The sequence below is a fragment of the Lagopus muta genome, chromosome 24 (assembly GCF_023343835.1).
Source record: "Lagopus muta isolate bLagMut1 chromosome 24, bLagMut1 primary, whole genome shotgun sequence".
In the NCBI taxonomy this organism is placed as follows: domain Eukaryota; kingdom Metazoa; phylum Chordata; class Aves; order Galliformes; family Phasianidae; genus Lagopus; species Lagopus muta.
The window spans coordinates 5,460,341-5,487,551 of NC_064456.1; the positions used below are offsets into that span (position 1 = coordinate 5,460,341).

Sequence of the window (27,211 nt, forward strand, 5' to 3'; positions counted from 1 at the left end):
CCGTAGCTGGGAAAGGTCCTTGGGTGAGCCAGAGCCCCGTCCTGGAAGTGCCGGCTCACCCGTTCTTCCATGGTGGGCCCCGTGCCGGGTCCCAGAAGGAGCTGGAGCTGGGACAGATCCCACCCTGGCGACAGACTAGAATCTGCGGGCTGAGTCTAGGGGCTCAGAAGCGTCCCCAGCACTCGGCGTGTCACCCAGGGGCCGTTATTCCTCACAGAGCATCGGGGGTCGGAGCCCACCCACCGCCGCAGGTGCACAAACCGCAGCCCCGTGTCACAGCGCTCGGGCAGGAAGACAGTGGTTTCCTCCTGGCTCCGTGCCCAGGCCGTCACTGCGGTGTCCCCGAGCCACCTTCACCACGGCTGCACCAGGCAGGGCTGCGGGGGCTGCTCCTTCAGCCTCCCAGGCACGGCGCAGGGTCCTGACCCCTGTGACATCCCACTGACCGCAACGGCCGCGCTGCGCTGAGACACGCAGCCGCGGGCTGACGGCGGTCATGTGGCACAGCTGATGCTGAGAGCTCGTGGGGCACAGGGATGGTATGGAAAACAAAGCGCTGCTGCTCTGGGCTGCGTGGGGAAGAGGATATCCATCCCAGCCAGCCCCAGCAGGCATTAATCGCTGGTAAGGACGATGTCCGCTGCGTGACGGACGCTCTTGGTGTGTGTCCTGCAGCAGTGACCAAAGGAGATGGAGCTGGCTTTGTGTTTATGAATTCAGATCTACGTTCCATCGTGTTTACTTACTGGTTTTCCTTATCGTGCCACTTCTGAAGGCTTCAGTCACACAGCTCTCCTGACATTAACGTTCTCACACTCCGTGTCCATATAAATCAGTGAATCTGCCCCTTCTCCAGGCTCTCTATCCTTTCATCCATGTTACTGCTGAATGTGAAACAACAGAGGACCCAGCCTCTCCTGGATTTCCTTAACAGGGCTTGGCCTCAGGTTTGGCCTCAGGTAGTGACCCTGGTGTTTGGTTTTGCCATGAAACTGGTGGTGGACTTACAAGCCCCAGCAGAGACAGGGGCACCATCTGAGTATGAGGTGCGCAGACAGGCAGCCGAAAGGAATTCCCACCTGTTGGTGTGTTACCAACAGGCTTCCTGGTCAATCCTGCTGTTAAGGATGCAGAGAATCAGGCTTGGGTCAGGACACAGCAGGAGCGTGTAGGGTTGTCCCCGGGGGCTCCCTGGGGTCTGCCTTGATGTCCTGGGAGAAGGGAAAATGAGAATGGAAGTGCTGAACCGCTTTCTGTCATCTTTGAGAGGTCTTGGATGACGCGGGAGGTGCCTGAAGGCTGGAGGATAGGCAGTGTCACTGCGGTCTTCAAAAAGGGCAAGAAGGAAGAGCCAGGCAGTTATAGGCCAGTCAGCCTCACCTCTGTCCCTGGAAAGGTGATGGAACAGCTGTGCTGGATGCCATCTCCAGACAACTGGAAGAAAAGGAGGTGATGAGGAGCAGTCAGCACGGGTTCAGCAGGGGGAGGTCGTGCTCCACCAACCTGGTGGCCTTCTGTGATGTTGTCTCTGGCTGGGTGGACGGGGGGAGAGCAGTGGATGTGGCCTACCTTGATTTCAGCAAGGCTTTTGATGCTGTCCCCCACCACATCCTTGTAACAAAGCTGTGGGACAGACGAGTGGACAGTGAGGTGGGTTGAGCACTGGCTGAGTGGCAGAGCGCAGAGGGTCGTCGTTGGCGGTGCAGAGTCTGGCTGGAGACCTGTAACCAGTGGTGTCCCCCAGGGGTCGGTGCTGGGTCCGCTCTTGTTCAACATCTTCATCAATGACCTTGATGAGGGGATGGCGGCCACCCTCAGCAAGTTTGTGATGATACAAAGTTGGGAGGATTGGCTGACAGCCTGAAGGCCGTGCTGCCATTCAGCGAGAGCTGGACAGGCTGAGAGCTGGGCAGCAAGAAACCGGGTGAGGTTTAACAACAGCAAGTGTAGAGTCTTGCATCTGGGGTGGAGTAATTGCATGCACCAGTACAGGTTGGGGGATGAGCTGCTGGAGGGGAGCTCTGCGGAGAGGGACCTGGGTGTCCTGGTGGACGGCAGGTTGGCCGTGAGCCAGCAGTGTGCCCTTGTGGCCAAGAGGGCCAATGGCATCCTGGGGTGCATTAAAAAGAGCGTGGCCAGCAGGTCAAGGGAGGTGATCCTCCCCCTCTACTCTGCCCTGGTAAGACCTCATCTGGAGCACTGAGTCCAGTTCTGGGCTCCCCAGTACAAAACAGACAGGGATCTCTTGGAAAGAGTCCAGCGGAGGGCCACGAAGATGGTGAGGGGCCTGGAGCATCTCTGCTATGGAGAAAGGCTGAGTGAACTGGGTCTGTTCATCCTGGAGAAAAGGAGACTGAGAGGGGACCTGATCCAGGTCTATCAGTATCTGAGGTGTGGGGGGCAGAATGGCGAGGCCGGACTCTTTTCAGTGGTGAATGGAGACAGGACAAGGGGAAACAGCCGGAAACTGCAGCATAGGAAGTTCTGCACCAATGTGCGAAGGAACTTCTGTACAGTGAGGTGACGGAGCACTGGAACAGGCTGCCCAGGGAGGTGGTGGAGTCTCCTTCTCTGGAGATGTCCAAGACCTGCCTGGATGCCGACCTGTGCGACCTGCTGTAGGGAACTGCTTTGGCAGGGGGTTGGACATGATGAGCTCTGCAGCTCCCTTCCAACCCCTACCATTCTGTGATGCTGTGATTCCGTCCATAGCAGGAGGCTGTCCTTTCACCTGCCTTCAAAGCCTCTTGATGCTTCCCACCCCAATTCCCCAGGACATTCCCCTGCTGGAGCTGTGTCCTTTTACTGTCCATGGCAGCCTGTCTTCTCTGCCCAGTGCCTCGAAGAAGGAAGAAGTGGGAGGGAAGGTGGTCACAGTGATGCCAGAGATCACTCTGGGACTCCTGGATTGTTGCAGAGTTGAGCAGATCCATCCATGTCCATGACAGGGGCGACAGGCCTCCGCCCTTCCCTCCCCCTCCCAACCCAGTCCCACAAAAATGGGAAGGAAGGAAGGGAGGAAAAGAGCAGCGGCAACAATCTATGGAGGAAAACTTATTTTACTATAATATCGGAATACAAGATAATACGATACAATTTAATTAAAAATACAATTTAATTAAAAATGAGATTAATAAATCAGACAAGATGAGAGAGAGAGTTCCCAGGACTGAGTCAAACCTGAAAAGCTTGGATCGGCCAGGAAAGCACCTCCAGCACCCACTGCAAGGCAGCAAGAGAGCGCCCCCCCACCCGGAAGGGCCAGATCCCGTGACTGCTGTAATGTACAGGGATGGGAACCTGGGACTGGGGCAGTGACACTTTAATGCCCCGTACACTACATGATGTTTTGATGTGGAATACTGAAACCCAAAACCAAAACAAAACATAGAACCATGACAGAAGCGTAGCTGCTTGCATTGCTCTGCTGCACAACTGCCCTAAAAATCGTTGGGCAGTGGAAGCAGAAGTGCCCTTCATGTCCCAAAATGCAGCTGCTCTGGTGGTGTGGTCCTGGCAGCTTTGTGTACACAGATGGAGTCCTGGGGCTGTTGAGAGCCGGCTGTGTAGGGGCCTGGAGGTGGCACAAGAGCAGTGGGCACTTTGATTCTTGTGCAGGCAGCCTGACCAGCTTCCATTTGTTTCTTGCAGGCACGGATGAAGATGCCGTCATCGAGATCTTGACCAAACTCAATGTTCGCCAACGTCAGCGCGTGCAGATGTGCCAACAAAAAGGAAAGCACACGGCGCTTGACTTGGCGGGTTTGTGGGAAGGTCAGCCTCCCTGTGTTTATATTTCAGCCATCGTCCTCCACACTGGAGAGGCTTTACCCGCTTGGCGTGCTTAATTGCAGCACATTGCACGCGTGTGGATAACTTGTGCTATAGCATCCTTGATCCAGACCCCATTTCCATGTTGCATCTCTTTCTGAATGGCCCGCGGTGTCACGGGGGCACCGAACTGCAAATAACGCCCTCGTGGTGTTACTGTAAAAGTTTGCCAAGTGAAGCTATGGATGCTCCATCCCTGGAGCTGTTCAAGGCCAGGCTGGGCAGCATGACCCAGTGGGTGGCATCCCTGCCCAGGGCATCGGGGTTGAGCTTCTAGGTTCTGTACGGTCCCTTCCAACCCAACCCATTCCGCTGTTCAGCATTCCTGTGATGCAATCCCCCGCCCTGGTGCAGTGCATCACAGTCGGAGCAGCCCACGGGGAGCCTCCGCCTGGCATCACAGAGCCGTGAGGTCGCGATGCCCCGTGCTCTGCGGTGCTGTGCTGAGCTCACAAGGCCTGGCTGTGACGCCGTGCCGCAGGCATCGCTCTGTGCGACTCACTGTGGCTGTAGCGGCGGTGGTGGAAGCATGGTGCGAGTGTGGGGGGCCATGGCCCCTGCCCGCCTTGTCTTCCTCTTCCTCCTGATGGCCGTGTGTTTCTGGGAGACCTGCGCTGCTCCGTGGCGAGCACCGGGAACAGGTGGGTGGGCAGAGACGGGACCAAAACTCAGCAGCAGTGGGGGCAAGAAGTCAGGCTGCGTCCCTACGGCCCTGTGCCGCTCTTCCCTGGGGCCTGCCTTCCGGGGGGGTGTGGGGGGTGTTGGGCAGGGGGTGATGAGCAGCACCGCAGGAGCCGGGCAGGAGCCCGTGGCAGCGCTGCTCCCCAGGCCTGGCTCCAGCATGCTGGGCCGTGGCTCTGCTCCTGGCTGGCTGGAGCACAGCCTTCATCCTGGGAGGGAGGCGTCCTGGGGAGAGCTCACAAGATGCGTGCTGGGAGACGTGTGAGCGTTTTCTGCCCCAGCCTTGTGGTACGCCCCATAGATGACTCCCAGTTTCCAACACATCCCCGGCCCACAGCCCAGAGGAGGAGACAGATGTGCTTTCCTCCAGGGCTTCAGGGCAGCCTTCCTTTGTGTGCATCAGAGCCCTCCCAGTAAGAAAGCCCCGAGGGGCTGCATCTTCTTCCATGCGGTCCGTGAGGGATGCGGCATGTGGCCTGGAGGGAGCCTTGTGTGCCCTGCCAGGTGCCAGCCTGCAGCTCATCCCGGCCGCTCTGCAGCTTTGGAAATCGGGACCCGAGTCCTTCTGCCAGCCCGTCCCACAGCCCACCCACATCCAGTTACTGTGGGGGAAGGAGATCACGCTGTGCAGTGGGACCTTCTCTCATCTGTTCTTGATTCTAGATGATGAGCTCGGTGCTCTCTATCTGGATGATCGCCTGGATCCACATTTCATGCCTGTGCCCGAGGGACAGCCCAGAGGTAAGTTGTGTCTGTTTCCTTGAAGGCAGAAACATTCATGCCCTCATAGTTTACTCAGGTGCGATTTTACGTAGGATCCTCTCAAGGTCTTCCAAGTCTGTGCCTTGAAGGGCTTGCACAGATGAACCTTGAGTGTTTCTTTGTTGGGAGAGCTGCCACATTTGGGTGGGAAGGTCACCGCTGCCCCTCTTCAGCTGAGAGAGCCCAGAGCTTCGTATTTGGGCCGTGCCATTGCCTGACCCACCACCAGACCTCACAGGTCTGCCAGTGTTACAAAGGAGGCCCCCACGTGCACTGGAAGCTCTCCTCACCTGTGTGACCACACTTGTGCCTGCAGGCCCTGCTGGCGAATCAGCAGAACGGGATCCTGTCCATGAGCCTGAGGGGAATGCTGGAGGTAAGTCACCAGGCTTCGTTCCCTTGATATTTGTTCATGTGTGGCTGGGATAGTTCAGCAAGGGCTCTGCTTTTCACCGGCCAGTGGGTTCTTCTCCATGGGAAGCATGGGGGGTTGTTGTTTCCTGGGTGCTCTGTGCTCTCGGCGTCGTCTTGGCTTTGCCTCTGTATCTCAGAGGTCTCGCAGTGAGACAATTGGAAGCAGCTGAATGCTGTTCTGTGAGTTCTCTGAGAATTATTTCTCGTGGCCTGGAGGAGGTATTTTGAAAGCTGTGGAATACCAGCCGTCAGGTCACCGGGCCTCTCTGCAGCTTTGGAACTTTTGCCCCATGCCGTTCATTGAGCCCCTTCCATCACTGCAGGTCAGTAAGGAGGAGAGGTGGGCACGTGCCATGGGAACTTCTCTCAGCTGTCCTGGATTCCAGCCGTGTCTCCAGGCAGCGGCTGACCAAAGCCCAGCTTCAATCCGGTCCCTGAGACGCGGGGCGATCCCACAGCTGAGTCCCTGAGAGGTTTTAGTTTTCATTCCGGTTTTAATTTTCTTTCCTGCTTCCTCTGTGGAAGAGAAGGGAAGATATGGGTCAGGCTGTGTGCAGAGTGCAGTGCCTGCCTTGCAAAGCCGTCTTTGCTGGCCGCTCCAGCCCTGAGCTGCTCCCGGTGCCTTGTGCAGAGCCAGCGGGCACCACGCAGTCGAGCTGAGGGCTGAGCTCCAGGAGGGCGTTCCTCTGGGCAGCCCCACGCGGTGCAAGTTCTGTAGGATCGCGGTGCCCCTGCACGTACCTGGGAACTGCTCCCGAGGTGCTCCTGTGTGGAAGGGAGAGAGCAGTGTCACGAAGGAATCCCCTGCTTTAATTGCATCCCGCGTCGTTCCGATTGGGAGGATGTTTAATTAGAGCTGCTCTGTGCTGCGTTTGTTTGCAGATGTGAGTGGAGGAGGTGATCCAGCTTCCCCTCTGAGCTCCGAGACCGAAAGCCGGGCGGATGGCATGGGTAAGTCACGGCTCTGTAATTCCTTGGAGAGCTCTCACTGCCCGCTTCGGTGCCACTTCATGGCACTGCTTCCCCCGTACGCTCCGCTGTTCAGCGATGCTGCTGTGCGTGACTGAAACTTTTTGTGGGTTGCAGAAGTGCCCCAGGGAGGGCTTTGCTCAGTCGCTGGTTCGTTCCTGCGCTGGAGCCCAGGTGGATGCCCAGGGGTGGTGGTTTGTTTTAGCGATGGCGCTGACTCAGCGCTGGTCTTCAAAACCTCGTGCTCGTGGCATTTAACTTCATGCGTTCCGTGCAGGTCTGGAAAGGGGAAAGGATGAATCGGAAAGAGGAAAATCCTCTGAGGAGTCTTACCATCCAAAAGAACTGCTGAGGGGAACGGAAGTGGCAGTTCATGGTGGGTGTACTTCAGTCTGTTCACTGTGAGACTCGGGAAGCTGAGGTCTGATGTCCGTGTGCAGCCTGCACAGCAGCAGGGCATTGCTCAGAGCCGTGCTGCAGCGGTGTTCCACATGTGCCAGAGAAGCCTGTGTGATGCTGCTCACCTCTCACCGCTCCCGGTTCCCAGAGGGCTGTGAGCTTTGTCCTTTTGGGAACGAAGCCGCCCGAGGGTGAGGAGGTGAAGGTAAGGTGGGACGTTGTGGTTTCTTCCAGGGAGGAATGCAGGGAAGCAGCAAAGGATGCAGGGAAGCACAAAGGCTGATGCTGGCAGATCTGTGCGGCAGCGCCACGTGGCAGTGGTGGTGCTGTTCTCTGTTGTGCTGCTGTCTGCGCTGGTGCTGGCCTGTGTTGCTGCGTCACGGCCGTGGAAGGAATGCCTGTGAGTTGTCTTTCTCCCCCAAACACTTCGTTGCTGCATTTGGCAATGAAGCATTTGTGGTGCCGGGATCCTGGGCAGCCGGATCAGCTGCTGGCAGTGCGCTGCCAGGATTTATGCTGCAAGGTCTTCTAAGTTTGCCCTTATTTCCTGTCAGTGAGTAGTGCTTTCTGAAACTCCTTTTCACAGTGTGTGCAAGGGGGGAGAGAGAGCAGCAGAGCGAGCTCATCCTGACACCGACTGGGAGGGAGTTCCAAGTGGAGATGAAGGGAGAGCGGAGCTGGGAGAGGCAACGAGCGAGATCCTTGCCCAAGCCAACAATCTCAGCAATAGTTCCAGTCCGTTCCGTTCTGCCATCCCAGAGGCCAAAGATCTTCAAAGTCATCTGAAAGACCTGGAGCGTGAACTCCAAGCCATGAAAGAGGTCCATGGGGGCAGTGGTGAGTGCTGCTTCCTGTCAGAGGACGGCCCTGAAAGGGAGAGCGGAGGATCAGCGGCAGAGCGTTTGTCCTTCACCCTCCGTTCCCCAGGACGAGTATCACCAGTAGTTCGAAGGTTCTTAGCTCGCCACAGCTACGATCCTTTTGAGGGTCCCAATGAGGACCCAGAAAGCGAGCTTCCTCTGACCGCCGGGCAGCACGTTTATGTCTTTGGAGATGTGGATGAGGACGGCTGGTTTCTGGGAGAGCTGACGGATGGCACGAGAGGGCTGGTCCCTTCCAGCCTGGTGACAGAGGTTTCAGATGATGAGCTGGACACAGCGATGCCTCCAGAGCTCTGTGATCTCCTGCTGGATACGGATGATTGTGTCGATGCAAAGAGTCCATAATGCAGCAACATCCTGTCGCGATTCTTGCCTCACTCCATCTGCAAGACGACCCCCTGCTCCACTTGACGTTCGAGTGAAGTGTGAGCAGGATGTGGATGAGCTCCTCCTGGTTCGATCTGAGATGACTGGCAGTGCGACTGCATGCTGTTATTGTATATTAAAACATATTTTAAAAACTAACTAACAACACTGTTGTTTTTCGTGGATACATTGAGGTGATACTTTTTCTAGCTGAGATTTTGCAGTGAGTCTCGAAGCAGGTTTGAACTGGTAGAAGTTGGCCGTGTTTGCATTCTGTTTCTCATATTTCCTTGCTGATCAGAGTCAAGGTGCCATGCATCCCTTCCCCGCCTCTGGCTGCCCCCCTTCACCGTGAAGAGGACCAAGAGCTTCTGGCACGGAAGTATGTCCATGTGCAAGGCTTAAACTTCATGCGTCTTCCTTCTCTGCTTGGTAAAACTGCGCGTTGGGCTCCTTTGGAGTCTGAGTGCTGGTTTCTGGGCAGTCCTTAGCTGGAGGCTGGAGTGCCTCTATCAGCTGTGGGGAAGACTCAGAGGAAGTCCAGGCTGAGCCACACAGGGAGAGGAGGAACCCAATGGCCAACACACCTTCTGCACCAGCAGCTGCTCCTGGTAGGCGGCCACCGCTTCCCAGATGGCAACTCGCTCTGGAGGGCAAAGGAAAAGCAGGTCACACTCTGATCTGCCGCTTCCCGGCACCACCACTGCTGCCAGGCAGGAACGAGGTGGCAGATGGAAAGGGTCGCCTCCGTGCCAGGGGTGGCTGCAGCACCACTCCTGTGCCGGCCGTGGCCCCGCGTACTTTGGTGTCGCTGCATGTCGGACTGCAGGCCTGGCAGGGCCTGACCAGTGTGGCCCTGCTAAGCCAGACGTCTCTCGGCCAGCTGGGGGGCGCTGCCAGGGCAAAAGCTGGCCAAACACCCAACAGGAGGTGTGCTGTCACTGCTGTCCTGGTGGATGGCAACCCTTTCCGTGGCTGGGGGATGAGAACTGGGTGATTTTCAAAGTCTCCTCCACCCTAAGCCATGCTATGACTCTGTAATGTTATCACCTACGGTCATGAGCAGTGGTTTCCAGATTTGGCATCTGCTTCTCTCGTGATCAAACATCTTTTACTAAAAACAGCCACGCTTGTGGAATCCAGCACACAGGTAGTGATTGACTGAGCTGGCTTTGTAGTACGTTCTGCAGTGATGACCCTGCTGCCCCTCAGGTGATGTCACCCCTGGAGACCAATGGATATCTCCATGGAGAGGAAGAAATCACATCCTCTGCTGCTGAGCTGGGCCGGGCTCCTGGGACACACAGAGCTCCTACAAGTGGGCAGCACTGCAGAGAGACAGCTGTGCCCAGGAGCAGCTCCTGTGCAGAATGCAGCAGAGCTAGCAAAATGATCTACAGGAGACAGGACAGAAGGAAGAGAGCTTACAGGCTGTGTGGCACGTTGGCAGGCTGTGAGCTCACTGAAGGAGCATTTCTCACAGCCCTTGACCAGGTAAGTCTCTCACTGAAGGCAGTGTAGTGAGTTTTACCGCAGGGATCACTAAATCTGGGACATCCCAGTGCAGGTCAGGCTGCATAAACTCTGTTTCATTATCGTGGAAAAAGATCTGCTCCAGCTGAGGGCTTTCCTGCTGCAGCCCTGAGGGCTGCGTGTCCCAGGACGGCTGCAGGCTGTGCAGTCAGGGCTGCAGCCGGGTGCCCAGGGCTGTCCTGCAGAGCAGGTCCCTGCTGTGCCCCAGGGGCTGTGAGCTGGGCCAGAAGGGGTCCACAGGGCAGAGCTGAGCACGCAGTGACTGTGATGTGCTCTGTGGGCCCCAGGGAGGGGATGAGGGGACAGAGAAGCAGCTGCAGGCAGGGACAGCTGTGGTCAGCAAAGACATGGGCAGGGAGGGAGAGGAGAGTGCTGACTGCAAAGGCTGGGAGGGGGAAATGGGCACCTCACTGCCATCCCTGCAGTGCAGATACCTTCCCTGCAGCAACCCCTTGGTCTGTTCTCACTGTCAGCCAGTGCATCCGTTCCTAGTGCCAGGAGAACTTGATTAAGGGTTGCATTAAGGGCTCAACAGAGTGTGGGATGGGGCTCAGGCACCCTCTGATAAACACTGTCTTTAGGGGTAGGAATAACCTGACTCTCTTTCTAGGACACCCCCTGCTTTGGGCTTGTGACTGCTCCCCTGGTTCCTTCTGGGCTGAAGTCAGCCCTGCAAAATATTGCAGCTCTGCCATGGCAGCTCTGTGTTACCCAGCAGTACCACGGAGAAGACGCTTCAGTGTTGAGGCCATGGAAGTGCTGCTCAGGTTTTTAATCTGAGATCACTCTGTTCTTCAATTGTTTCATTGCTGTAGAACAGAGCTGACTCATCCACAGCCTGCAGCAGAGCTCCTTGTACTCTGTGGCACCATCAGCCAGCAGCATCCAGAGCTCAGAGATCTTGCAGAAAGGATGGAGACAGTCCAGGAGGTTTCACAAGACACGGAAAAGGCTTTGTGTGGAGAGGTCTGAAGTAACATTTTCCCGTTCTTCCTTCCTCACACAGCTCTCCATGCCCAGCAGATGCCAATGGCAGCTCCAGCAGTGAGTTCCTGCTCCTGGCGCTGGCAGCTGCAGCTCCTGCACTTCTGGCTCTTGCTGGGCATCTGCCTGGCCGCCCTCCTGGGCAGCGGCCTCATCAGCACAGCCGCAGCCCTGGACCACCGCCTGCACACCCCATGTGCTTCTTCCTCCTCAGCCTCGCCCTCCTCGCCCTGGGCTGCATCTCCACCACTCTGCCCAAAGCCGTGGCCAATGCCCTCTGGGACACCAGGGCCATCTCCTGCTCAGGATGTGCTGCACAGACCTTTTCCTTTCTTCACCTCAGCAGAGTACTGCATTCTCACCATCGTGTCCTATGACCGCTATGTTGCCATCTGCAAGCCCCTGCACTACGGGACCCTGATGGACAGCAGAGCTTGTGCCACCATGGCAGCAGCCGCCTGGGGCACTGGGCTTCTCTATTGCCCGCTGCACACTGCCAGTACATTCATGCTGCCTCTCTGCAAAGGCAATGCCATCAACCAGTTTTTCTGTGAAACCCCCCAGATCCTCAAGCTCTCCTGCTCACAGTCCTACCTCAGGGAAGCTGGGCGTTTGTATTTTGTGCCCCCTTGGCGCTTGGTTGCTTTGTATTCCTTGTGCTGTCCTATGTGCAGATCTTCAGGGCTGTGCTGAGGATGCCCTCTGAGCAGGGACGGCACGAAGCCTTCTCCACGTGCCTCCCTCACCTGGCTGTGGTCTCCCTGTTTCTCAGCACTGCCACAGATGCCTGTTTGAAGCCACCCTCCGTCTCCTCCCCATCCCTGGACCTGGTGGTGTCGTTTCTGTACTCGGTGGTGCCTCCTGTAATGAACCCCCTCATCCACAGCATGAGGAGCCAGGAGCTCAAAGATGCTCTGTGGAAACTGCTGAACAAATGTGTTTCGAAAGCAGTGAACTGCCCAGCTTTTCCTAAGAATCATAATGCAGTTTTTAACAGAATCAGGCTGTGTTTTTTTGATTTCTGTATTCATTTATTCAAAGTTTTCAAAATTCATTCATTATTCAAAGTTTTGTTGTGCGTTTTATGCATTCTAATGTTTCTTACTGAAACATCATTATCCACATCAATTACTGGTCAGTTTGTACTCTCCAGTGCAGCCCAGACACGCTGTACATGAGGAACCGGGCTCTCTGAATTTTAACGAAGCAAAGGGCATGCAACGACTTTGTCTGTCTTCCTTCCTTCCTTATGAGACATTTCTGGAGCTGCCGGGATCAGCTGCTCTCAGAAACCCAAAATCCAGCAGGAAGCAATGGCTGACGGGCCATCCCTCGGCTCCTGGCTGGGGTCTGTGCTTTCAGGCTCTCATCTGTCAGCGCCTCTGACAGGCCAGCAGCACCAGGTTTGCACGTTGGTTGTGAGATCCCCTCTTCCTCAGACCCTGTGAGACTTTGCATAGGAAAAGATCTTGCTTCTTGCTTCTCACCTCAGAGGCTTAGTTTTGTTTTGTTTTCTAGAAGCCTCCATTCAGTGCTTCTTTCCATTTGCCACACAGAGGTGGGCACTGCCTCCAGGATGCCCCAGGGTAGCTGAAGCACGCATGAGAGCCTGGGAAAGGCTCCCCAGGACTCTCAGCAGACATTCTGGAGCGTGAATTTGCAGGTAGGAAGCGCCGATGCGGGGTGGCACAGAGCTGCTGGCAGGCGGTGCAGGTCCTCCTGCAGAGCTCTGTGTCCTCCTGCCTGCCTGAGGTGCCACTTCCATCTCAGGAACAGCCAACAGAGGGGAGACAGGAACTTCTTGAGAAAAGGCTCAGCGTTGCACTAAGAGACAGAATTCAGTGGTGTGGTGATGGTGTGTTGAGCTGAAACTCAACCCCATTGCCCCTTAGCATTGCTGCTCCCGTGCCTTGGTGGCAGTGCTACTGTGTGGCTGCACTTTTCTCTGGGTTTACTCACACTTTGCTCCAGGTTTTACTGACACTCTGCTTCGGGTGTGGGAATCACGTGTTGTTTCTGCATGAGAATTGGATAATATTATTTTTATTTCATGGTCTCCGCTACCATAGTTCTTTTTGGGAGTCCTTCTACTTCACCTGGGGAAGATCTCTGATAGTTCACATCACTGATCCTCCAGACGAACCTTCCCAGGCACGCACACTCTGTATAGAGGTGTATCTGTGTGTATTTTGTCACGCACACTGCAAGAACATCCTGCACGAGAGCAAAGCAGAGAACAGCCGTGGCGAAGCACCTGAAGAGACATCGGCAGGCCTGGCATCATCCCCTGTGCTCTGTGTTTAACGATGACTTTAAAGGAAATCACCAGATCAATACAAGGAGAGCACCGACACAGCTTGGAAACAACAGGACGGCTGCTGACGGACAGCAGGTAACAAATGAATTAACAAGTAAATAGCAAATGTCAACCTTCTGTACGATTGTGAACCTGGAGTACGCAGCCAGTGGGGAAACAGGGGAGGGGGGAGGCAAGGGGGAGCAAACAGGGTCTGAAGGCCGCCATGTTGTGTCCATAGGGAGGGGGGAGGCAAGGGGGAGCAAACAGGGTCTGAAGGCCGCCATGTTGTGTCCATAGGGAGGGGGGAGGCAAAGGGGAGCAAACAGGGTCTGAAGGCCGCCATGCTGTGTCCATAGGGAGGGGGGAGGCAAAGGGGAGCAAACAGGGTCTAAACGCCACCATGCTGTGTCCATAGGGAGGGGGGAGGCAAGGGGGAGCAAACAGGGCATAAAGGCCGCCATGTTGTGTCCATAGGGAGGGGGGAGGCAAAGGGAAGCAAACAGGGTCTAAACGCCGCCATGCTGTGTCCATAGGGAGGGGGGAGGCAAAGGGGAGCAAACAGGGTCTGAAGGCCGCCATGCTGTGTCCATAGGTAGGGGGGAGGCAAAGGGGAGCAAACAGGGTCTGAAGGCCGCCATGCTGTGTCCATAGGTAGGGGGGAGGCAAAGGGGAGCAAACAGGGTCTAAACGCCGCCATGCTGTGTCCATAGGTGCTCCTGCTTGTGGGACACCGCCATTGCAACCGCGAATAAAACCTGCTGTTATCAGAGATACCGTCCTGACAAACATGGCTTGGATATTTCCAACAGTGCTTAGTGGTGGTGTGTAAATTCCAAGCCACAATCCGTTGCCTCAAGCATTTATACAGGGTCTCGGTTCCCCAGTGAGTTTTCCTGTGCTCAGCCATGATTATGGCTCATAATAAGGAGGCAGGAACTCTTATTTTGTTCTGAACCCTAATCCACCCTCCTTCTCCCCCATGCTCTCCTAAGTCCTCTATCAAGGTTTGGTCTTATCTCGAATACTTTGCTTTACCCTCAGTTTAAACTTTTACCATCTGGAACCACAGTCTGCACCTCCGTGTTTTGTGAATACTCTCCAAGCCCCTCAATTAGTTTATCCAGGTCCTGCATTTTGCTTCCTTTAATCTGTAATTCACCAGGAGAAAATGCAGACATTCTTGCTCTGATTAGCAAAAGACCCTGGGAGATGTGAACAAGTTCAGCAGACATGGATGGAGAAAACCAAAAGATTGTAGCTTCCAGTTGTTCTGGTAAATCTTGCCCTACTTTGGTTTGGTTTGGCTTTGGTGAATTTGGCACCTACAAACATTTGTGTATCCCTACCTGATTACCTATACTGAGTTGTAAAGGCTTAAGAAAGCAAACCTCCTCACTTGTGCCAGTGGCTTCCCCTACGGCTATAAACTCACCACTTATTGGAGCTGGAGAAGTATTTCACACCCAATAAGCTGCTCCAGTTACTCCAAATTCCACACTTGGCTGCAGTTCCTTCCTTAGCTTAATCTTCTCCACCCTTAACTGTTATTGCATCTGTTACCAAACCCAGTGCCTCTTTTTCAATGGAAGGAACCCTCCTGGGCCTTTCCAGCTCCCCCCTTCGGCTCCTCCTGAGATCTCTGGGTCCTACAGCCCTGCTCTCAGCTCCTCCCCTGCTAAGGCTTCCCATGCCAACACTGGGATATCCAGCTTCCCAGGTCTCTGCAGATGAAGGCTGGTCGCTTCCAGCGTCTCATCTCCTGCCTTGGCACAAACAACATTACCTGCTAAATGGTCATCACCTCCAACCACCATTGATCACAATTTTTAATTACAGCTATCTTGCTCATGGGGCCCCCAGGCTGCCCAGCAGTATCTCAAGTGGAATTTGCCTGGGAACTTCCTTTCCCCCTGCTCCCCCATACTCAATTTCATTGATTCCTTATTGTTCCCCAAAGTCCACACCTTATAGCAAGTACATTAGTGTGACCACATGCATATTCCTCTTTAAAGCCCAGTCCACAATGCCAACCAAAACGCCACTTTCCTCTATTCCACTGTGGAATTCACACCACTCACACCTTGCATCCAATAGCCAGCATTCACACCAGACAGCAGCTGCTTATGAAGTCTGTTGCTGGGTAATGGACTCTGCCTACTTCCCCAGGGCACAGGAACACCAAATTCCCTGGGCAAGAGCTATAACCAATGTCCCCAGCAACAAGAGCGCTTGTACTGCATGTGGAATTCCACAAGCAATCATTTTATAACAGAAACCCTTGACAATCACAAAGATAACCACAATGAAAAACCAGTTTGGACATTTACTCCTTACATGATCCTACCAGGCCCCTTCCTGGCAGCTAACTGCAAATGCATTTACATTGCAGATACATTTCTGTTGTGATGATTTCTCCAAAGTATTTCAAAGCTTGCATTCCTGAGCACATTACAGCCTCACTCCTGCAAGATTCCACCCGTGAGGTTCTTGGAATTCTCATGATACCACCTCAAGTGGGACCCTGCTCCCAAGGGCTGTCCTGCCACAAGGATCGCCGTGACTGAACCTCCAGCTGTGGATCCACCCTCGCTCCTTCACCCTTCAAGATGTGTAGAGTTTAAACATTGCCAAATGAAACTAGGAGCCCGCTTTTGCCCCACAGAAAATGCAACAGAACAGGAAGCAGTCTTCCCCAGACCCAAACCCCCGGTTAACCCGAGGGCAGTTCCTTCTGGGTGTCCTTAAAATCTGTAGATCTACAGCAGCGATCAGCAGAGCCGGCCCCAGAGCTTAACCAAAGGGAGCAAAGAGAACCAGCAGAAAGCGATGCTTCATTAGCGTAACAAAACGCAGCCCCCATCCCTCCCTCCCTCCCCCGGGTGCAGATGCGCCGCGAGAACGAGCTGTGAAACTGCCCGAGGCCCGGCAGCCGGCTCGGGGTGCTCGCTGTGGGAACTGCCGCCTGGACCTGAGGCTGTGCCGAAGCGGCCAGAGCCTGGCTGGAAGCCGTCCGGGCAGCACGGCGGTGGCAGGAGGAGCAGCGAGGCCGCAGCAGCTCCGGGCTGAGGGCACTCGGCATCCTCTGCTCTCCGCGACTCCCAGGAGCCCGGTCGCCAGCACCAGAGGCGGGAGCAGCCTGCTCCGCACCCGAGGTAGGAGCCCTTCGCGGCTCGTGCAGAGGAGCGCATGCTTCCTGCCCCCTGCCAGCAGCAGCGGGAGGGGAGCGGGGAGCGGCACCGGCACTGCCGTAGCCCCGGCGGGAGCCCGGTCCCAGCTCCGGCTCCTGCCCAGCACAGCAGGTTTGCTGGGCCAGTCGGGCTGCAACGAGGGGAGCAGGGGTTCCCAGGCGTGTTGCAGCCCAGCTTGGGCTCCGAGGGGCGCAGGAAGGGGTTGGAGCTGGGACAGCGAGGAAGCGAGCAGAGGAGTTCAGCGTGCTCTGCTGCCCGGTCGGCTCTCTGTAACACAGCCCAGCTGGGACTGCGTTTCTCCCTCTGAGCCACGGGAGGCACGAGATGACCTCGCTCGGCAGCTCTGCACGCATGGGTTCATTGCTGGAAGTTTCCAACTCCCCGATGCCTCCTTTTGATTGTCTGAACGTGAAGCCTCCAAGGGGGGAATTTCCACTCTCCCGCCCACGGCAGCCCCCAGTTTCCCTTCGGGAGCCCAGCAGGCAACATCTGCCTCTAGCGGCCCTTTCAGCGTTACGTTTTTGTGCGCTCAGCGCTGGGCTGATGGCTCACCAGCGGCCGTGCAAACCCCTGCCAAGGCTTTTGTTCAGGCTGTCCCGGCAGCTGCCCATGCCTTTAGCGCACAGCTGCGGGCCCTGAGCACGTCCAGCATCTGCGCCAGCCCTGCACTGGGCTGTGTAACAGACGCTGAAAAGCTGTGGGCTGGCTGCAGCACGTCAGTAAAGCGCAGCCCAGGCTGCCTCGTGCAAAGACCGCGCGGTGCTGAGAACCGTGCCTGGAAGTGAGCGCGGTGTGCGCGCGGAGCTGAATGGGAAGCGGCGCCCCCTGGTGGGGGAGGAGGGGAATGCAGCCGCCGAGGCATTTTTGGTGCAATGGAGGAACTGGGATCGTCGAACTAGGAGAAGGCTCCGGGGAGATTTCACTGTGGCCTTCCAGTACGTGAAAGAAAAGCATAAACTAGTGGGGGAACGGCTGTTTACGAGCGTGTGTAGTGATGGGACAAGGGGGAATGGTTTTAAATTGAGACAAGGGAGATTTCGGTTAGATATTCAGAAGAAGTTTTGCAGTCAGAGAGTGGTGACACACTGCAAGATGTTGCCCAGGGAGGTCATGGACGTCCTGTCCCTGCATGCATTCGAGGCCAGGCTGGATGTAGCTCAGGGCAGCCTGGTGTGGTAGATGGTGACCCTGCACATAGCAGGGGAGTTGAAACTAAATGGTCATTGAGGACCTTTTCAACCCAGGCCATTCTATGATGTTGTGATTACTTGGAGATCTTCGCTGTAACACATCACCTTAGAGAAGCTCACAGATTTGCAAACTAACCCTGGTCTCTTAGAGAAGATCTGTGTCAGCAAGGTGTCTTGATGTCAAACTGAGTGGGATCTCTGTACAGGTGTGACCTTGAGAGCCATCCCTGATTGTGGGGAGATCCTGTCGTGCACCCACTGCTGTGCAGGAGAGCCCAAGGGGTGCCTGGGCTGCTCCCTGTTTAGGGCTAAGATGAGTGCCTCCTTGCTATGCACTGTCTTTAGGCACACAGTCCATGAGCCCTCAGCTGTTGAACCGGCTGTCAGTTCTTTGTGCCACCTGGTTAGAGTCAGCTTTGTGGTTTGTAATCAGCTTTAGCCAGAGCCTTACCAGTGCTGCTGCTGCTTGTGTTCCCGTGCAAGGCCTGCTGTGCCATCCCCCAGGCAGTGCCCTGCAGATGGGCTGTGGAGGGCTGGGCTGGGACAGGGACTGCTGCATTCCCTCACAGCTCCCCTGCCATTTCTCTTGTCCCTGCAGGCTCCGGTTCAACTTCTGCCTTCCAGCCGTGATCAGCTCAGCTGCAGGAGAGCAGCAGATGGCCGCAGCACATCCATCTCAGGTAGGGGCTGGGGGAAGCAGGCAGGAGAGGCCGAGGGGCGAAGGGATGTGAATGCAGGGGGGGAGGGAGGTGGCCTCAGCCAGCGTGAGTGTGCTGGGGCCAGAGAAGCAGCTGGGACAGGAGTTTGTGTCCTGTCTGAGCTGCTTCCCGGGGCCTTGGCTGTTCCCAGCAAGGAGCCTCTTTGCTTGCAGGAGCCCGTGAGCTTTGCGGAGGTGGCCGTGTATTTCAGCAGGGAGGAGTGGGCGCTGCTGGACCCTGCGCAGCGAGCGCTGTACCGGGACGTGATGCTGGAGACGTACCAGTGCGTGGCCTCGCTGGGTGAGGGCTTTGCTGCCTTTCCTCCTCGTTAGGGCACCTTTGGCTGTGCAGAATGAGCCTCTGCAGGTCAGACCTACAATAAACTGCTATAGAGTTACTTGTTAACTCACACCACCATAACAACAAAAGGAACACATGAGATTCAGAGTGGCTTACAGATCCCAGCACTCTGATAAAATCATAGCTGGCAAGCAGGCATCAGGCAGGAGGGGGATGGCTATCTCCCTGCAAACAGCCTTTGTGTTGTTGCTCTGCATGGTGCCACCAGCTGCAGCAGCCAGATCGCTCCCAGGTTGCTCCATTAGTGTTTATTGGCTTTCTGTTCCATTCCCGTGTGCATTTTTGAATCCTTTAACACACAGCAGTTTGGAAAAAACTGATGGAAACATTGGAATAGGAGTGTGTTTGCAGTGTCATTCAAGCGCTGATTGTGGTTTCACCATGGAGGGACACCGAGTGGAGTGGTTGGAGAAGCAGCTGTGTCAGAATAATGATAATAAACTCATCTCCTCTGTTTCTCTCGTTGAAGCTCCACTTCCAGCCCCCAAACCTGTGGTGATCTCCCTGCTTGAAGGAGGGGAAGACCCCTCGATCCCAGATGTGCGTAGTTCTGAGGTTGTGCCAGGAGACCTCAGCCCTGGTAAGGTGGTGGAAGGAAGGAGGAGATTTGGGCTGGAAGAGCCGTCTCTGTCTGGGTTTTATTTTGTGTACCATCTACTATTTCTGGATTTTCTCTGTTATCCAGCAGGAGGTGGGCTTACAAATGTAAAGGAAGCTGAGCAGGAAAGTGTTGTGGCCAAAAAGCAGTTGAGTGGCATCTCCGTGGGAGAAATCAGAAGGGATGTCCAAGGAGGCCTGGAGCAAGGTCAGGGTGAGCACATCAAGAAGCCGCTGGGAAAGCATCTGGGAAAGACATCAAGAAGCCCATTGGACTTCAGCATAGGTCAAAAGGAGCCTGAAGAATCCGGGAGCAAGGATGTGTGCCAGAAGAAGCAGCAGAATCCATGCAATGAGTGTGGGAAAAGTTCTAAAGTAGATTCCAGCGCTGTTAACCACCAGTGGATAAACTCAAGAAAAAGCCTGTACAAGTGCTCTGACTGTGGGAAGAGCTTCAAATGGAGATCCCACCTAAACCGCCACCAGCGTGTCCACACAAGAGACAGACCTTTTCAGTGCTCAGACTGTGGGAAGTGCTTCAAATGGAGATTTGACCTCGCTGTTCACCAGCGTGTCCATACAGGAGAGAGACCCTATAAGTGCTCTGACTGTGGGAAGAGCTTCGAAAGGAATTCCCACCTCGCCTACCACCAACGCATGCACACAGGAGAGAGACCCTACAAATGCTCTGAGTGTGCAAGGAGCTTCAGAACGAGTTCCCACCTCACCTACCACCAACTCAGTCACACAGGAGAGAGACCGTTTTGGTGCCATCAGTGTGGGAAGAGCTTCAAAGGCAGTTCTGAATTGAAGTGCCACCAGCGCATGCACACAGGAGAGAGACCCTTTCAGTGTCCTGAGTGTGAGAAGAGCTTCAAAAGCCACGATGAATTGAAGCGCCACCAGCGCATCCACACAGGAGAGAAACCCTTTCAGTGTCTTGAGTGTGAGAAGAGCTTCAAAAGCCACAGTGAATTGAAGCGCCACCAGCGCATGCACACAGGAGAGAAACCCTTTCAGTGTCCTGAGTGTGAGAAGAGCTTCAAACGCAGAGCTAGTCTCAACAGCCACCAGCGCATCCACAGGCTGTAGAAGTATCCCAAGATACAGCGTACCTTCAAAAGCAGTTCCAGCCCCATTACCTACCAACACAGCCATACAAGTTACAGAGCCTCCAGAGCCCTGAAGGTGGGAAGAGCCTCAGCCATAGCCCCAGCCTGCTCACTACCTGTGGCTTTGTGTGGTGATGAACCTTACAAATCCCGTGCGTAAAGCAAGAGCTCTGCAGACAAACTAAATCCTCTTTCTCCTTCTTAGCTTGAGAACTAAGCATATTGCTGTCCTTCAGCTGCAGTTGAGTGGCCACGCATAGGAGAATGCATACTGAGATGTGTCACAGCCACAGGAAACCCTCTGCCAGGTGGCACGTTTCTGCCAGGGCTGTGTGCAAGGAGTCACCTCTTAGCTCCCCTGTAGAAACGCCTGTGCTGTGGGGCAGCAGGTGAGGACCGTAAGGAAAAACCTCAGCTGGGCAGATATTTCACCAGGAAGGAAGAAATTCTGTCTGCAGGTTGTGTTGGAAGAGCTTCATCTGGAGCTCAACACGCTGTAGACGCCAGAGAACCGACCCAAGAGGAGAATCCCTGTGAGAGCCTTGACTGCAGGAAGAGGTCCGACCAGAGCTGGGAGCTCATCGCACACCGGTGGATCCACGTGAGGAACCCTATGGATGTGCAGCCTGCAAGAAGAGCTTTGGGCACAGCTTGAACCTGCTGAGGTACCAGAGTGTCTGCGCTGGGGTGAAGTCCAATGAGTGCCTGCAGCAGTGAGTTGACGTGGCACGAAGCCTTAGAAATGCCTCGAGTGTGAGAAGGGCTTTGTGCAGAGCACAGAGCTCCTCGCTCACAGGAGATGGCACTCATGGAAGAAGTGCTACAAATGTCCCATGTCCCCATGTTGCCGGGGACCCACTCAGGGCAGAGACCCTAGAAATGCCTGCACTGCAGGAAGAGCTTCATCCAGAGTTCGATCCTCATTAAACATTGCCCAGTCCATGTGATAAAGTGGCCCTGCAAGTGTCTCTGGTGCAAGAAACTTCTCTCCGGGCTGGCACCTCATTTATCATGGGAAAACACCCAGCAGAGAGACCATGAGGATGCTGGTGAGCCCAAGGATGAGGAAGACCCAGATACTTCTCCCCACACAGGATGAGTTTGGAAGGGAGATGGCATCAGTGGCACCCTCTGCAGAAGGGACTTAAGCCAGGAGCTTCAGATGGCCTCTCCTTGCTACCCAAAGCCGTTCTCTCACCATGCCCGCTTTCCTCTTCTGCTCTTCCTGCCAGCAGCTTTTTGGTGCCGTTTCCTAAGGAGAAGCGGCTGTGCAGGGATGTTCTGTGTGTCTGTGTGCATGTGCTGCTCTCAGTAATGTGTGAGTGCACTGATGAACCTGAGAGAAGGGTCAGGAGAGCAGTGAAGTGGCTCTTGGAGGTTTTCTGTGAATCTTTTGTAAAGAGAAGGGGGTGAATAAAGCAGCTGAGTTGATCTGAAGCTTTTTTCACTGTAGTCTTTTGTTCTTAAAATAAATGTCCGCATGTGCAATGAGGAGAGGGAAAGGTGCAAGCAGAGTTTGGTTTGGGTGCCTCCTCCAGCCCAGTGATTGCTTCTGGGGAAGGCATTTCTTCCACACAACCCTATCATCCTTCCTAACCCAGTGTGCTGCACATTGGTTCTACTGCTCTTCTCGAATGCTTTAATCAGCAGGTCAGAGCAGCTGTGTGACACCAAGCCTTGTTTGCCTCCAATAAAACTACAAAAAGCTGAGCTTGGTCTTATAATGCTCCATCCCAAGTTTCAGGAGGTGGAGCGAGCAGAAGGCAGTGCAAACCCTCAGGTGTACAAGCAGCTCATCCCCACAGCACAGAGATTTCAGAGTGCTCTCCAATGCGAGCTTGCCTTGCAAGTGATCCCTTCAGAGCTTGAAGGTTTTTGCTTTGACCTTGGGGGGTCTGAGGTCTTGTGCAGCAGAGCCTTCACATCTGCTGTGCTCAGCTAAAGCTGCTGTGCTTGGAATGCAGTTTGCTGGAGGTGGAGGTTAATTTTGGTGAGCTAGTGAATCAGCAGGAACTTGCCCACGTCCTCAGGCGAGATTCTCTGAAGGCTTCCTGACCCCCCCGCAAGCTGCACGGAGATGATGATTGTAGTAATGAGAAGCTCTGCCTCCTCCATGCCAGGCATCAGGGGTCCTGGTCTGGTGCAGGAGAGGTGCAGGAGGACCGTGGGCGATTCAGGAACTCACAGCTCCAAGGGAAAATGGGAGCGAGCAGCTGGGAGGCGTTGTGTTCACAGCAACAGGGGGCAGCACCCAGCCAAGAGCTGGGATGATTTACTTCTCAATTGCATCCAATAATTGCTGTCCTGTCGCATCTGTTGTGTGTCTCTTCTTTCCTTTTAGGTTCCCCCAGACAGCATTCTCATTCTTCTGTGTTTTCATCTTACATCACCGTATTTTCAGAACCACTGTGCTGATTTGCGTTGGGTACAAAAAATAAAGAAGATGTATAGTATGAAGCAGGTTTTCCTCTTTCACTCCTTGAAAAATTCATTTCAACTGCTGATTTCCCCCATGTTTTGTCACGTCCTGTTTAGTTGCATTCAGAATTAAAATACTCTGTTTTTTTCCTCTCTAATGTGTAGCAAATCAGGAAACGGGGCAGAAGTCCAGCTCGTCTGAGCAGAGATTTTCTTTTACAGTTTGCATGGAAGGTGAATGGACGCACCGAGTGAGATAAGGCTGCATGGGAGGAACTGACCGCGAACTTGCGTGGGATTTGGTGCTCCAGTTGTAGGCATGTAAATGTATGGCCTTGGGGTTTACCCAAGGATCTTGGGATCTCAACGTGTCCCAGTTGACTGGAAGCTGGCAAACATCCCGCTTCCCAAGCAGAGCAAGGAAGAAGACCTTGGGAATCACAGGCCTGTGGTCTCACTATGGGACCTGGCAAAACTATGGAGGAGATCATTCAGGGAGTCACTGAGAAACTGCAAAGAGAACACGCTCATTGGTAACAGCCAACACGGGTTCACGAGGGGAAACTCTGTGCATAAGGAAGTGCATAAACTTAATTTGCTTTGATGACAGATTTGCTCCTCTGGTCCACCAAGGGAAGTCCAACAAAGCTTCAGCAAAGGATTCTCACAATATCCTTGTTGGGAAATGTTTGGCGTGCAGCTGACTGAGAGCATAGTGAGCGAACCCCTGAGTGATGGGACGGCCTCAGAGTCCATAGGAAATGGAGTTACACCAGGCTGGTGGCCCATCGCTGGTGAGATTCCTGATGACATCATTTTGATGCCAATTCCCTTGCTTTGATAAATGATCTGGAAGACACTGTTTCCCAAACCACTACAGTAGTTGAACTAAGGAAGTGTGGGCGTGGTGAGTGGAGAGTGAGGTGCACTGAGAAACGTCTGACCGAGCTCAGAGGATTGTCTTCTGCCCCAGTTGATATGGATCTTCACAAGCATTACTAAGATTCCCTCTCAGGCTTCCCTACAGCATGCTGAGCAGGCCCAGGTCTTTCTGCCATTCCTCATATGGGAGATGCTCCAGGTCTCGATCATCTTTATTGCCCTCCACTGCACTCTCCCCAGCAGTTCCCTGTCTGCACAACGTCCACAGCCTTCTCCTCTGCTCTGCCCTGCTGAGGCCTCATCTGGAGCACTGAGTCCAGTTCTGGGCTCCCCAGTACAAAACAGACAGGGATCTCTTGGGAAGAGTCCAGCGGAGGGCCACGAAGATGGTGAGGGGCCTGGAGCATCTCTGCTATGGAGAAAGGCTGAGTGAACTGGGTCTGTTCATCCTGGAGAAAAGGAGACTGAGAGGGGACCTGATCCAGGTCTATCAGTATCTGAGGTGTGGGGGGCAGAATGGCGAGGCTGGACTCTTTTCAGTGGTGAATGGAGACAGGACAAGGGGAAACGGCCGGAAACTGCCTGCTGTGCTGCATCTGGGAGGGCGACGGGAAGGAGAGGACCGTGCAGCCCCTTCCCAAAGCCATGCCCGATGCCCTGGCTCGTGCCTCTGAACGGCAGCAGAGGGCTCCTGAGCTCTGTCCCTACATCGGACCCTCCCCGGCTCTTCCTCCGGCCATCCCATAACCCTTCCGCCCTTCCTTTCTCTTCCACTTGCAGGGGGTCTGGATTCCCACCTTCGGCACCTTTGACACCGTCCCCAAAGAGGTCCGGACTGAGGATGGGACCGTGACCCTGCGGTGGCCCATGTTTAACCTGGCTTCAAACCTCACAGCCACGCACCACCTCAAGCCCCACAAGGAGTCCCTGCCAGGTAGGAGGGGGGATTCAACTTTTGCTGGCTTGGTGGACAGGGCAAACGGCCACCGCCTCCATCCTCAAAAGCAAACCTCCCCCTCTGAGGAGCCCGTCCAAACATGGGGCCGTTCTGGCTGATGTCCACCAGAAGCACTTCTAGGGAAGCACCTGTGGAAAACCAACCTTATCAATTCTGTCCCTCGCATTTTTCCGTCCTTAGGAAGGTGGAGCCCATGAAATACAGCAAGGAGGCCGCAGCTGCCTCTCTGAGCTGGGAGCGCTTGTTCCGTGTCCGTGACTGTCCTGCCCGTGAGCGTGTGTCATGGAGTCACAGAATGATTTGAGCTGGAAGGAACCCCAAAAGGGCACCTCGTCCCACTCCCCCGCAGGGAACAGGGACTCCTACCCCCAGAGGAGGTTGCTCTGAGCCTGGTCCAGCCCCACCTTGAAAGCCCGTCCGGGCACCCACCACCTCTCTGGGCAAGATGCTCTGGTGCCTCGCCACCCTTCTGTCAAAAACCTCTTCCTTACATCCAACCTAAAGCTTCCCTCCTGCCGTTTGAAACTGTTTCCCTTCACCTATCCCGACTGACCCTGCAAAAGGCTTTAGAAAGTAGTGTGCTTAATGCAGCATGAAAATGTGCCTGTGAGCAGACAGTCAGAGAGAGCAGCAAGGATTGCTGGAGCGCTGCGTCACACCGCTCGCTGTCTTCTCCTGTCCCGCAGGTTTCAAATGGAGTTTGTAGCCAAACCACCTCCCGCAATACACCCCAAGTCCTCAGGAAGCCTCTCTGGTCAGGAGACAACAAGGAAAGAAGGCACTTTGCCACCTCTGGACCAGGGCAAGGAAGGTAAAGCAGCTGCCGGTTCCTCCCGGTGGCACGGGCAACATACTGGAGATGGAAATCCCCTGCTGACCATCAGCCACGGTCTCTGACTTGGGTCAGAGCTTCACGCCAGCTCAGCACGGCCTCTTCCCATGAGGAACTGCTGGCCTCTCCCTCACTAAGGCGCTGGGTGTGACGTGCCCTCATCCCTGGCTTTGTCGGGAGGATGTGCGGATCTTAGGCCCTGCCCTCCCCCAGTGCAAGGATACGGTCCCCAAAAGCCACCCTGCCACCTCATCATCGCCACCCAGCTCCTCTTTCCCAAAGCCAATGCCACAAATACAGTCCCAAAACAGAGCTGAATGGCAGAGAGGAGGAGCGGGGCCAGGGATGCTGTCAGGGAGGGTCCGAGGGCGGCGCAGATGGCAGCAGCGGGGGGAGCAGAGCGGCCCTCTGGGCTGTTGTGGGAGCAGGCCTGAGCGCCCCTGGTGAGCGAGCCAAAGGGCTGACGGTGAATCTCCTCTGCCTTCCCCACTGCAGGGAGATTTGCTGGCCGTCCAACCTTCATCAAACGGTTGAGCTCAGACAGCGTTGATGGAGGAGAATTCAGACGGATCAGGAGCTTCCTGTGGAAGGAGAGCTCCAGGTTCAGGTGAGGCTGAGGGCCCCGGGCTGCCATGTGCACGGGGGTGACCCAACGAGAGCCCATTCCCTAGCCCCAAAGGGTCCCTGTTTGTGGCCGCCCAACCGTCCTGAACGCAGCACCCGCTGCTGGGATGGGGACGCCAGGAGCCCCCCAGCTCACAGGGCTCTCTGGACAAGTCAAGCTGTGGGCTGCAGGTGGGACACTGGGGTGTGGGGGTGGTATGGAGACACAGGGGGGAAGGGGGGCATGTGGGGAGCGGTTTGAGGTAAAAAGGGGAGGCGTGGGGTGGTGGAGGAGTGGTTTCATTTCTTCCTGAGAGGGAACTGGGGGTCCCTGTGGCCCAAAGGCTGGGTGCTGAGCCGTAACTCTCCATGAGCCGTAGCCCAAGATGACCACAGAACCCTGGATGTGCGTGACCCCATGGCTGCACATGACCCACAGCCCTGTGTGAGCCATACCCCCACACGACCCTGTGACTCCCTGACGCCGCCTGCCCCCATCAGGCTGCGACCAAACGCCACGTTGTCCAAGAACTCTGGGATCCCTGCCCCCACCTCACCTCCATGTGACCCACGACCCTGTGTCCTCACCCCATGTGGCCATAGAACCAGCGGTGTGTGGGGAAAAGGCATCTGCTCCTTGGGATGGGGTGCCGCAGAGCTGCCCCAAAGAAGCCCTGGGGTGGGCTGCAGCCGTACGTCTCAGTTTGGAGAGCTGGAAATGGCGAAAGGGGCTGGAAGAAGGACATGAATGCTTCTGTAGGGAAATACCTGTCACAAGCCTTGGGGGGCAGGAAGCTTCTGTTCCTCTAAGCGGACGAGAAGAGAACAAACTGACCCCACTGACACTGGGAAAGGGACTGGAGCTTGGCTGCTGCGGTGCTGCGTGGCAATGAGGGATGCTTGAACCAGGAATGGAGCTGGGATGGACTTGCTGTTGGAATGGTTGTTGTGGCCAAAGTTCAGGACCCTGCATTTGGTCCCGTTGAGCCTCAGCCCATTGGTTCAGCCCAGCCATCCAGCCTGTCCAGATCCCTCTGCAGGGCCTCGCTGCCCCCAGGCAGATCCACGCTTCCAGCCAACTCGGTGCCATGAAACTCTTGAAGCAGATTTTGCAGCTGCTCCATCCTCAACGATAACAGCAGCTCAGTGCATTTCGCCCATTGATCTCTTCTTGTCAATCCTGTATTTCATGCTTTAGTTTTCCCCTCTCCTGGCAGGCAGGTTTCAGACAAACTTCCAGCCAACATTTGGCAG

At 55.2% G+C, this 27,211-nt stretch overlaps 3 protein-coding genes across 7 annotated transcripts; all 3 read left to right on the forward strand.

Moving 5' to 3' along the window:
* The first annotated feature begins 536 nt into the window (after positions 1-536).
* LOC125684315 (uncharacterized) lies at positions 537-10,594 on the forward strand. Of its 3 annotated transcripts, XM_048926381.1 has the most exons (9): positions 537-624; positions 3,652-3,774; positions 5,176-5,253; positions 5,591-5,650; positions 6,571-6,639; positions 6,935-7,033; positions 7,291-7,456; positions 7,643-9,797; positions 10,447-10,594. In XM_048926381.1, exons 1-8 carry the CDS (start codon positions 537-539, stop codon positions 8,280-8,282), a joined length of 1,323 nt encoding a protein of 440 aa, XP_048782338.1. In that variant the 3' UTR covers positions 8,283-9,797; positions 10,447-10,594. The 3 variants fall into 3 exon arrangements, with proteins under 3 accessions (XP_048782338.1, XP_048782336.1, XP_048782337.1); XM_048926379.1 differs by lacking the exon at positions 537-624 and having other exon boundaries at positions 3,001-3,774; XM_048926380.1 differs by lacking the exons at positions 537-624; positions 10,447-10,594 and having other exon boundaries at positions 3,001-3,774; positions 7,643-9,817.
* An 8-nt stretch (positions 10,595-10,602) lies between these two features.
* On the forward strand, positions 10,603-11,538 carry LOC125684325 (olfactory receptor 14C36-like). Its single transcript, XM_048926435.1, has one exon. The coding sequence runs from the start codon at positions 10,860-10,862 to the stop codon at positions 11,511-11,513; it is 654 nt and encodes a 217-aa protein (XP_048782392.1). The 5' UTR covers positions 10,603-10,859; the 3' UTR covers positions 11,514-11,538.
* Positions 11,539-15,987: 4,449 nt separating this feature from the next.
* On the forward strand, positions 15,988-21,722 carry LOC125684318 (zinc finger protein 7-like). 3 transcript variants are annotated; one of them, XM_048926383.1, is made up of 5 exons: positions 15,988-16,271; positions 18,096-18,177; positions 18,369-18,495; positions 19,025-19,135; positions 19,241-21,722. In XM_048926383.1, the coding sequence occupies exons 2-5, from the start codon at positions 18,154-18,156 to the stop codon at positions 20,242-20,244; spliced, it is 1,266 nt and encodes a 421-aa protein (XP_048782340.1). In that variant the 5' UTR covers positions 15,988-16,271; positions 18,096-18,153; the 3' UTR covers positions 20,245-21,722. The 3 variants fall into 3 exon arrangements, with proteins under 3 accessions (XP_048782340.1, XP_048782342.1, XP_048782341.1); XM_048926385.1 differs by having other exon boundaries at positions 19,244-21,722; XM_048926384.1 differs by lacking the exon at positions 15,988-16,271 and adding an exon at positions 16,956-17,242.
* The last annotated feature ends 5,489 nt before the right edge of the window (positions 21,723-27,211 follow it).